Source organism: Schistocerca gregaria, chromosome 3 (genome assembly GCF_023897955.1).
Source record: "Schistocerca gregaria isolate iqSchGreg1 chromosome 3, iqSchGreg1.2, whole genome shotgun sequence".
NCBI lineage: Eukaryota > Metazoa > Arthropoda > Insecta > Orthoptera > Acrididae > Schistocerca > Schistocerca gregaria.
In genome coordinates, this window is record NC_064922.1 from 940,804,734 (window position 1) to 940,817,079 (window position 12,346).

The 12,346-nt window shown below is 39.1% G+C and overlaps 1 protein-coding gene across 4 annotated transcripts in view; it reads right to left on the reverse strand.

Annotated features, from left to right (window-relative positions):
- The window catches only part of LOC126355858 (epsilon-sarcoglycan), a 99,839-nt gene extending 88,796 nt beyond the window's left edge, over window positions 1-11,043 (reverse strand). For 2 of the 4 annotated variants that reach the window (XM_050006347.1, XM_050006346.1), the window contains exons 1-2: window positions 10,733-10,974; window positions 10,511-10,650 (exon numbers count right to left, since the gene is read on the reverse strand). In XM_050006347.1, coding sequence (XP_049862304.1) covers window positions 10,511-10,650; window positions 10,733-10,853 — 261 coding nt within the window. In that variant the 5' untranslated portion in view covers window positions 10,854-10,974. Of the gene's footprint in view, window positions 1-10,510; window positions 10,651-10,732 lie in introns of all 4 variants that reach the window. The other 2 variants (XM_050006349.1, XM_050006348.1) reach the window with 2 other exon arrangements.
- Between the last annotated feature and the right edge of the window lie 1,303 nt (window positions 11,044-12,346).

The following is a 12,346-nucleotide window of genomic DNA, read 5'->3' on the forward strand; positions in this document are numbered from 1 at the left end:
TGATGAACAACTTGTGTTTTCCAAGTTAGTTTTAAAATTGAGTCCAAAAGTGGTAGGTGCTTACCTGCAAATACTATACTGGGATTTGGTTTTCTCAGTGACAATGTCAGAGATTCTATTAGCAGTATAAAAATGATTCCAGTAATATGTCAACCCTAAGCTTCCCTTCCTCTGCTTGGTTAAGCATTATATTAGGCTTTAATTGCATCAGACAGACGTTCTGCCAAGAAAACTAACAAATTATGAGACAGAAATGGTGGCCATGATTTACCTTCAGGAGGTGAAATGTGTTGTACTGTCAACAGACATGTATTGGGTGGGGCAAATAAAAGTTGCCCTGACAAGTGGATACAAATTGACATGAATGTATGCATGTAACTACACCCTGTGATATGTACATCATACGTACACCCGCCACATGGGTTCTGAGCACAGTGCGGGCCGGGCCTGTGTGGGTAGAGTGCTGCAAAGGAGACACTGGTACTCACAGCAGTGCAGCAGATGTTCGCTGTGGAAAGCTATGTATGCTATGGAGTATACTGCGCAACTCTGTGCTGGGTGCCCTCAAGGCAGACAGTTCTTTTATGACCATTCATGCATTCAGCCAATTTAGTAGTCATCATACCTATACAAAATGCTGTGCAGTTGGCACAAGTAAGTTGATAAACAACATGTGTTGCTTTGCTGGTAGCTCTGCCTTTGATATTGTAGGATTTACCAGTGGTAAGCCTGGAGTAGATGATAGAGGTCGGATGCTTGGGACAAGTTTTACAGTGGTGATAATGGTTTGTGTATGTCATAAGGACGTTAGGCAGGATGATAGGTGATTAGTGGGTGGTGTAGGGAGGATATCAGGGAGACAGTATCTCATTTCAGGGCTTGACTTTAGAAAATCATAGTCTTGTTGGAGTTAAACATTGAAGCGTTCAAGCCCTGGATGTAACTGGGTCCCATTGGGGCTGCGACTGAATTTTTTGGAAGTGGTAACTGTATTAGTAAGAAGGTGAGAGGAGGATACTGCCTGTGAGATTTGCACGCGAATAAGATTTTTGAGGTAGTTGTAGGAAAGGAAAACCTGGGAGATGTAGCTGTGAATACTATGTGAACAAAAGTAACCGGACACCTGGCTGAAAAAAACTTCGTGGCGCCCTCCATCGGTAATGCAGGAATTCAATATGGTGTTGGCCCACCCTTAGCCTTGAGGACAGCTTCCACTCTCGCACGCATATGTTCAACCAGGTACTGGAAGGTTTCCTGGGGAATGGCAGTCCATTCTTCTCAGAGTGCTGCACTGAGGAGAGGTATTGAAGTTGGTCAGTGAGGCCTGGCGTGAAGTCAGCGTTCCAAAACATCCCAAAGGTGTTTTATAGGATCCACGTCAGGACTCTGTGCATGACAGTCTATTAAAGGGATGTTATTGTCATGTAATCCCTCTGCCACACAGGCCATGCATTATGAACAGGTGCACGATTGTGTTGAAAGATGCGATTGCTATTCTTGAATTGGTCTTCAACAGTGGGAAGCAAGAAGGTGCTTAAAACATCAATGTAGGCCTGTGCTTCAATAGTGCCATGCAAAACAACAAGGGGTGCAAGCCGTGCCATGAAAAACACCACCACACCATAACACCACTGCCTCCGAATTTTACTGTTGGTACTACACATGCTGGCAGATGACGCTCACCGGGCATTTGTCATACTCTCACGATGCCTAATGACTAGTAAGTTCACTGATATGGAGTACCTGGCAGAACAATGAACCTAATATGAAAAACATACGTTTTTGGGGTGTTTGGATACTTTTGATCACATAGTGTGTGTGTTGATGGATTTTGCGATGGGGCAGACACATTTGCCTAAGCTGTAGGGAAGGGAGTGTTGATATGGAAGTGGTGGCAGTTATTAAAGTGTAAGAGTTGATGCTTGTTAGTGAGTTTTATGCGGACTGAGGTTTGGATATGGGCTTCAGTGAGGCAGAGGTCAATTTCGAGGAAAGTTACTCTGCATATGGAAAAGGATCAGATGAATTTGAGTTCAGAAAAAGAGTTGCACGAAGTGGAGTAGTTCTTCTTCACCATGGGTCTAGACCACAGACATGTCATCAATAAATCAGTACCAAGCCAGCCCAGCTTCCGAGTCTTGAGGAAGGCCTCTTCCATTATGGTGAATCTGGTTGCCATAGTATCCTCTCTGACTTAGCTGTAGGTCTGGCCCTTAACAGTGTAGTAGTTGTGGGTAAGGACGAAGTTGAGGAAAATTTGACGAATCTTTATTTTGTTCATCTCAGCTGCGCGAATATACAATTTATCTCTGCAGTGGTTACTAGTTTCTGGCTGACTCACCCATTCTCAAATTATTAACGGTAAATAGTTATACAACACGGTATCAAAACGCACAAACTGTTTCATAGAGGAAAGTCAAACTGTGACCAACAAATACACTCCTTGATATGACAGCCTAGGCAGTTTGTGTCTTTTGGCATGACAATGAGTAACTAGTTGCAGCTAATAACAAGGTGTGTGGTCTGAGAATGGGAGCGTCAGCCCGAAACTGGTAACCTGTGCAGCAGTAAATTGAATACTCATGTAACTGAGATGGACAAATATTATACAGTTGCGGAGCTACTATTCCAAACCTGCATGCTCACATCAGCAAGGATGAAGTTGACTAGTGTGTCAATGGACAAGGGCTTAGGGAGACTTTCAGGTGGCTGCTGAGGGAAGTAGTGTTCTAGTGCTGAGAGAATGTATGTGCACCGTATGACTGTGTAAAGAAATCACATCACATCAGTGGTGACATGGAGGGTTCCAGGTAGTAATGGATCTGAGACACTTTAGGAAGTGATTTGTCTTTTATGTAGGATACAGCTTCTATATGATGGGTTGGAAATGCAGGCAGAATGGGGCTGAGATGCATTCGGGGAGGGGGGGGGGGGGGGGGGGGAGGGGGGGCTTTAAGGTCAGTCATGATGAGATGGCCAGGATGGTTGTATTTTGAGAAATACAAAGTACGGAGTGTGGATCTGGTTTTCTACGGAAATAGTTGTGAGCCCTTGTGAGGGACCTTGGGTTTTCAGGAATATCTGCAGCTGTCTAGAGGGAAGGAATGGGGTTATTAGGGGCAATTTCCTGCACTGAGGTGTCTGACAGCTCAATACCAGTCACATACTCCACACAGTCAAATATTATATAACTGAACCTTTATCCTCAGGAATAACACACAAAAAATCTTTTTAAGGGAAGTTAATTTTTTTTTTTATTTTAAGAAAACTCAAATCAGCTTTTCTTTTAGAAAGAGATAGTACAGCCTGAGATTCCATGTTTGTAAATCCAAACATTTTTTGTGAAAGTTGCAGTAAGCTTGTGCATTAGCAGGTACTTTTCTTCATCAGCCAACAAATTGAGGGTTGATTTCAGAGTATAATCACTGTTTGTAACATATCAAGACTCATATATTTTATTACATGATACACTGGAATACTATACAAGTCTATACACTCCAGTTTTATTACATGTACCTGTATAGGATCATATATTTATTTCTAACTTACACCAACGGAGTAACTTGTATGAAACAATATGAACTGTTATTAAGGAACTGCCACAATTGTAGGAAAGTGCAAGATGAATTTATTACTGTCCAAAATTATCATTTTGTAAAATTTATGGTTAAAAATACTCAGGATGAATTTTTGGAACAGAAAGCAAGTGTAATTGATAAACTGAATCATTAGAACTATGTTATGTTTTATGATGCATGTAATGTTATACTTAGATAATTTCATAAATGTTTTTGATAATTGTAAGTTAATTAAAATATGTCTAAAAACATCCAAGGCAGTCGACATTGTTCTAATGTTATATATACTGTATTACGGTTGCTGTAAATACATGGCAGTAGTTTTTGCAGTGTGTTAGTATCGGTAGAAGCAGATGTATTTTTGGAAGTAATATTTTTTTAAGATGTAGTTCAGAAGTTGTTTTTATGAATAAAAATCACATGTCATCTATAAATAGATTGTAAGTACTTATTGTAAGAAAAAGTTACTAACCCAAAATTGCAAGTTTAAATATCAACATACTCAGCAAGAACTCAGGCTATTTGCAGTGATCAGAATGGAGAACAATAATTTCCATCAAACAATTACAACAGCTAAGCACAAATAATGCAAGCAGCATTACCTGTTCTAATAGTAAGTAATACACATTGCAAATATGTGTCGTTCGCAATCTGAAACACGCAGAATCAATAAACTGGAAATGTTTGGATTTTATTAATTTACTCTCATGACACACTTAAGAAAAGGAATGTTACAATGAACAACCACTATGACTGACTGGAGAATTCTTCACTGGCTCATCAAGTACCAACATTGATGCCTCAGACCACACACAAAATCTATGCTTGCAGATCTGCAAACTTTGCCCGGTTGTTTAAATAAACTATCAAAAAATTGTAGATATAGTTTATTTTCCAGTTTCAGCCACATATATTAAAAGTATGACTAGTTTCAATCCACCTGGATCATATTCCGATCTATGTAGTGGTGTCAACAACCCATCATGTCTGTACTGGAAATACAATGGGAATATCGATAACAACTGTCATTCCATACAAACACGATAGGTTATTGATGCAGCTACACAGATCTGAAGGTGAACTAGAGAGATCAAAGCTAGACACTCTGCCCCTGAAACTAGAAAATAATATATATTCTTAAATGTCAATATAGCTGCAAGGTCTCTCAAGACAAATATGTCAGCTATAGTGAACACACAATCCAGAATAACCATTCATTTTCTGGAACTTTCACTCCAATTAAAATATCATTGTCCAGCACGACACCACTGTATTTTCACTACATATGTGCAGCTTCATTTAAGAAGTGATCACCAGTGTGTGCTTATAGTACTGGTTTGAGTCCAATCACTATGAATTTCTGTAAAATCAATAGCTTTGACATTTATTCAGCTGTTAACTTAGCCGTGTTTAGTGTGTTTCAGTATAAACTCTTGACCAATATGCACACAACAGAAGCAAAGACAATTGTTTATCAGTTTAGGTGGGTGCATTTCCTTCACTATTGCTGGAGCCGTAACATTGTCATACTGGCTTCAAGTTATTGAGACATCATTCCATGAAATATTACTTTTGTTTTTAGTTTATGAAGGTTATGTCAGCTTACTATGCTTGGCACCAAGTTCTCAGATTTATTGTACTTATTTTCTATCTGATTACTGATGTGCTCTCCTGTATTCATTAATACATTGACTGCCACATGCATAGTAATGGACGTTTCACTGTCAGACCAGGCCACACCATGAGGCTTTGCTGTGTCACCGGCGAGCACACGATGTTAGGTGAAAGACTGTTGTGGCTGTTGGCAGCCTTGTGGCAGTCAACATATCAAATAATATTGCTACTGTTTTTCATGGATTTGAATTGTTTTCTTGTCTCCAGTTCTACTGACTGGTGATCCTTCAGAAGGTCTTTCAATATTTTTGGAAATTCCAGTTTACATAATGTAAGAAATATTCTAATACTCCAAAACCATCAATATTTAATTCCAATATAAACACTGACAAACTGAGAGAATATACATATCGTTAATTTAGTCAAATTATGTGCTAAAAACACACAGTTAGTCTGAAAGATACTTGGGACAGGTGAATAAAAATGCACATTGGGTGCACAAAAAATTTTATTAATTCAGCTATCAACATTAGCTTTGTCAATACACTTTTAGCTTAGTACAGAAAGTCTTCTCTAAGGGTGTCTTTCAGGTGGCAATAAGTAATGGATCCATGTTGAATTACTTTCAGAATATACTTAACTTTATGAGAAAGAAAGAAGTCTCCTAGCTCCAAATTATGTGAATACTGGAGAATGAGATTTTTTGGTCAGTCACATTCTAATACATTCTCATGCAGAAGAAACCAGTTCTCGAGTTGCAAATGTCTGACTTATTTAAGATAGTAATAAATCAGACATTTTTGGAAAGGTGGAACCTGTGTGACTATGCTGTGGGATGAATGAGGAATGCTTTTTAGGTCTAAATAATACATCTGAAATCGCTAACAATTGTTGGCATTGGTTTCATTGGACTTGTCCCTTGCAGGTTTGGAGTTTTGTGGATGGACTGTATTTAAAATGCCATATTTCATCACCAGTTGCTGGGTCAAAGGGGTGAAACGCCTAACTCAATTATCTTTCCTGCCAATCTTTGTGGCTTCGAAGATCATTAAGATTGCTTTCTTGGTTCACAGATGCAACAAAAATACTGACATATTTTGAACTTTTGAACCCACTACTTAGCTATTGAATTGGTCACAAAGTAAAGCTGCTGACGTAGGTGACCAAAATTATCATGTTTTTAATGTATGCAAGATCTGTTTCCTAGACAAACTCTTACATTTTCCATGAAAATCATTTTGAAAGAAATAATCACTCTGAAGAAATTGCATATAGCCCGATCTTGGCTGTGGGAAGAATGTGGTAGTAGAAGTCTGCAACTTGCTTGTTTTGTTCATTGTGTGATGATTCTCAAAGTGAAAACAATGTATATGTTAGACTATCTTTGGCAACTTGACCAAGCGAATTTTGAAAAATGGTGGACAGCCTAGTTAAGCGTATCAATTTTATGGTACCATCCTACAGTTTCAAGTGTGACTGTAGCAATGATTCCATTTGTAGCAAAGAAAACACACACAATTCTTTACCTTTGGTCGAGTGGACGATGGAACACTACTTTAGGAGGGGTGGGAAGGATCTCGGGTAGGATGTCCCTCATTTGAGGGTGTGATGAACGATAATCAGAGCTCTGACAAAGGATGTGATACAGCTGTTCCAATCCGGGATGAAGAAGGGGGCAATTCTTTGTAGCTGGTTTCTAGGGATGGTGGGATGATTAGGTGCATGGGGGGGATATGGCATGGGAAATCTGTTTACTAAGTCGGGGGGGGGGGGGGGGGGGGGCTGCAGCCTATCTGCGAAGGCCTTTGTGAGACCTTCTGCATAATGGGCAAGGGAGTTCTTGTCACTGCAGATATGCCGTCCCCATGTGGCCAGGCTGTATGGGAGGGATTTTTTGGTGTGGAAGGGATAACAGCTGTTAAATACAGATACTGTTGGTGGTTAGTGGGTTTAATGTGGATAGAGGTGTGGATGGACCCATCAGAGGAGAGGAGGGGTCTAAGACTTTAAGCAGGGATTGGAATTTATGCTGGATTTCTCGTATGGGATCACTTTGGTAGAGTTTATAGGTGAAGGAGTCAGACAACTGGCAGAGACACCCCACCACTTTCTCAGTGTGGTCTATAACGACATCAGCAGAATCTTTGTCAGCAGGTAGGATGTTTAGATCAGGATCTGTTTTTAGGCTGCATATAGCCATCCTTGCTTCTGTTGAAAGGGCTGTGTATTGCCCTTGCTACAGGGATCACTATTCCTGTGGAAAGCCCTGGTGAAAGACTGCCCAATTCAGTCACTTAGCACTTTCTATTCCAGTCCTGTCATGGGCTTACACTACCATATCAGACACTGAACCACCTGTAAGAGCAAGCATGTCATATACCAGCTCTACTGCAATCATCGTACAGCTTTTTATATTGGTATGACTATCACCCAACTGTCCACCAGGAGGAATGGCCACCTCCAAACTGTGACCAAGAACAAAATGGACCAACCCATGGCATAACATGCAACTGAACATAGCACACTTGATTTCAATGGCTGCTTCACAACCCATATCATCTGGATGCTCCACTCCACCACCACTTTTTCTGAGCTGCACAGATGAGAGATATTCTTACAACACATTCTCTGCTCCCGAAATCATCCCAGCCTCAACCGAGGGAAAGTTACTGTCCTCAAACCCTTCACCCAACAGTTTCTGCCCCCTCCGTTCTACCATGACCATCCAATTTACATCCCCTCACCATCATTTTGAGTTGCTGCTCTGGCATTGCACCCACTGGTCTTTTTCCCTCTGCCCCTTTTCCACTACACACTCCCCATCCCTCTTCCACATTTCCCCATGCTGCGCCTTCCAGCCTTGTCCTGCCACCTCCTAGTTCCCACATGCTCTGCCTTGCAGCACTGACTCCCCCCCCCCCCCCCCCCCCCCCCGCCCCCCGTATTCTGCTGTCCCTCCCCCTTTCCTGCCCCACTCCAGATTGCTGCTTCCACTCTACATGATGGGGAATGGTCAGACATAATGGTCATGCATATGTGTTATGTGCTTGCTCATGAGAATACATGTATTTTTTGCTTTCTGAAGAAAGTTTTGCTCAAAAGCTCAATGTGCAACAGTCTTTTCATTATTCTTTTCTGCAACTCAGTGTGTCATCTTTATGTTAAGCAGCTATCTATTCTTTTCATAATATTGTTGATATTTCAACCTGGACTCTCACTGTTGCACAGAATAGTAATGCATCACACAATAAATAGTGGCAGGATACTCTGCAATAATGATATGAATCAGCCACACTGGACTGCCATTTCAATCAAGTATAGAAACATTTGTAAGCTTTGCAACACAGATAATAACAATTTTGACCAAGATGAACTTTTTGTTATGGATTTTTTTTACCAGACAATACACTGTATCATTTGGATTAAAAATCTATATGCGGTCTCTGACTGAGAATTCAGTATGATGTGAAGACACTATGTCTTACTGCCATGGTCTCTCGATGGCATGACATGGAATGAAAGAGGGGCCCAGGGATGTTTCTGAGGATCTCCCTGCATGCAGTTTATAAGACAGTCTGCAGCATACAGTGTTTGTTAGAGCACAACAAAGAACAAGTTTCCTATCAATCATATCTCAGACAGTTTTCATGGGTGACATGACAGCAATTGTGGAGGCACAGGGAACTGTGGCACGCACATTCTATCTGACACATAGCTGTATTTCGTGCTTGTGAAATATGGAAAGTGGATCTGCTTGAAGGAGGGCCAATACTTCAAGCTATAAAGACTCTGTCATAGCAGTTGCTGTTCATATTAATGTCAACAAGCAGATGAGACTAGCTGTTGGATAGAAAATTTCATAATGAAAATATCTCCCAGGCTGTGGCTAATCCACGTGCCTGTAATATCCTTTCCTCCAGGAGTGCTAGTTTTGCAAGTTTCACAGGAGAGCTTATGAGAAGTTTGCATGGAAGGAGACAAGGTACTGGTGGAAGTAAAGCTGCAAGGACATGTTGTGAGTCATGTTTGGGTAGCTCTGTCAGTAGAGCTCTTGCCCCCAAAAAGGCTAAGATCCTGAGTTTTAGTTGCAGTCCAGCACACAGGTTTACTTTAGGAGTCTGCATTTTTGGACCAACTATTTCTTTTAGGATACATCAACCATTTTCTCCATCTTTCAAATCTTTCATCTTTTCATAGCATCTGCCCTTTCTTCTATAATTACCAGCTGTTTTCCATCTACCCTTATTATGTTAACAGTTTTACTCAATTCACCAATTACATTTCATTTTTCAAATGTAGTATGGTATTTTACTTCTGTTTGTGGGAATGGATGTAAAATACGTGATACAAAACATCACCTTACAGGTATCATTAACATTGTTATCTCATTACTTGTAAATAAGACTCCTGACTCCGCAATCATGACTTCAACAGTGATCAAGATAGGTGTGTCAATGCCAAGTAAGTTATAGTGGAAGAACGGAAGTTGTAAAGTGTAATCAGAAATGCAACTGCTTAGGACTAGTAGATTCCTGTTAATTATCTCTGTATAGAACACTGACCTCTCTTGTATAGATAATTTAGATACAATATCACAAAATCTAAACACTCTAATTGGACAATATTCACACATCAATCCACCACTGACTTGCAGTTCGCAAACTTTATTTTGCAGAATGGAAAAACATGACCTGGGTTCTTTATATTTTTTCTTAATTAATGACTCCATACTCAACCTTCATCACTTCTAGAGTATCAACTGAAGCATATACGTTTTAATATTGTAAAAATATAAAACATTAAAATGATGAGAAGCAAAACTATAAAATAGTTCAGAATTAAGGCGTATATCATGAAAAATGGAAGCAAAAGTAGAAAATAGTTCAGAATTACAAGGTATAATACTTTTTTTTTTTTTTTTTTTTTTTTTTTTTTTTTTTTTTTTTAAGAATCCATGTTAAAACCAAACCAGAGAGGTGATCAACAAAAGATGCAGTATTGAACACAATACAGCCTGCAACAAAGATAGAAATTCTATCGAAATATAGGGAAGCAGGTAACTAATAAAGAGGAATGGAACAACACTGTGGATCAAATAGTATTTAATGATACGAATATTCAATTTTTAATTTTTTGTGAGGGATGGTGGCGGAGAGTGGTGGATGTTTGGTCTGCCAGTATCGGATATGTACCCATGTGAACTAGTTTAATAGTGTCCGTGTATCTAGAAATATTACACGCAATTTAACTATGCAATCTGAGTTATGAAACATGCTCTCTGCTACAGCTTATTGGTGCTACAAAAAACTAAATATTACCTCCAAATCATTCTGTTTCATTGGTGGTACACCATACAAATATCCTTTGCCATTTGATCTGCTGTGTGTATAATGGATCCACTCTGGAAGATCTGGGGCATTTAATAAGGATGGTCGATACGTATACTGACTGGTATGTCCTGGGAGAAGAAAATACATACTGGCAGCTACAATGAATTAAGTTAATTTCTGTTCTCTTAACGTATTGTCTTTCTCATGTACCTTGCAACGTCCAGTTAAACAATGATGGAACTATTGGCATCACAAAAACTTTAGTAGTAAGAAACGTATCTTGTGCTGCACATGTCGATACCAATAAGAAAATATAGGGAAAGAACTTCATTTTATTTTGTGTGAAATGGCTACCTCACTGAATCGAGATAAAAGAGAAGAGACCGGGATATACTTGTAAACTGTCAGTATTTTAGGATCAGCTTCTCGATAGCAAACTGCCTATTGCGCAATTACTGTAATGACCAGAGAGACTAGAATTAAGATCACAGACATTTTACACATATGCTACATCTCCTCTTATCTATGCCGGCATGCGGGTAGAACAGATAGCTAGCGCTCCGCGATTGGCTGTTTTACATAGGTGATAAACAGAAAGGACGCACAGTAATAAATAAATAAATAAATAAATAAGTAGTAGCGTGAGGACAGTAAGTGCGGACGCGTGCCTGTATTTCACTATATACTTGATGAGAGGTATTGTGGCTGCATTCCTTTCAAAGACGTACTTTGGCTTTATAGGGTGTAGACTGTAGAGAAATATCCGCTACCAGTCACAATAAAAGATTATTTATTCGTCACACGACTGGTTTCGGGATTGAGGCGATCCTCAGATGCTTATACATTCAGGAGATCACTGTTCGAATACAAACAAAATTATTTGCTGGTGACTAAACAGATACAAGTGGAACAACTGTAATTGGTAAGGCAGCATTTATCTAAAATATATCTGTACTTACATAAAGATGAAGTATCGTTATTGTAATTATGCTGTAGTGATAGTTTTTCCAGTCAGTTGCAGTCTTGTTGCCTTTTCACGTCTATGTTCTATTAAAAAAAAAAATTAAGCTGCATATCACGAGTTCACGACACAGTAGTGAAATATGCAGCTACATTTTCAAAAACTGAAACATGGCCGTGAATATGATACAGGACTGTAGGTCGGATTCAGATTCAGATTCAGATTCTTCATTGGTCATTCAGCATTATTACATGCAATAGATTTCATCAGTTCACTTAACCTAATATTTTTATTAAATATATTTAACACATTCAACTTAAGTTGATATTGGGTATTTCTAAAAATTCTTCTATTGAGTAGAATGGGTTCATTAACAAGAAGCTGTGTAGCTTTTCCTTAAATAATTTGATTGGCATGCTTGTGGCATATTTGTACAATTTGTTATATATTTTAATTGACATGTACTTATGGCTATTGTTTGTTTTTGCTAATCTATTCTGTGGCAAGATCAGAGAAGTACAGTTTCTTGAATTGTAGTCATGTCTTTGATTCATTACACTTAAATTAGGTAGTTCCGCAAGTATGAAGTTAACACTATCAAGAATATATAGATTAATAACTGTTAAAATTCTATATTTAATGAACAATGGTTTACAATGTGTCCTATTATCTACCTTTGCTATTACTCTGATTGCTTTCTTCTGGATCACCAAAATTTCATTTATTTTTTTGCTATTTCCCCAGAGCGTTAGCCCATACTTTAAAACAGACTGAAAAAAAGCAAAGTACACTGTCCTTACATATTCCGATGTCACACAGAACATCAGCCTCTTCAACAGGTATATAACTCTTGACAGCCTAAC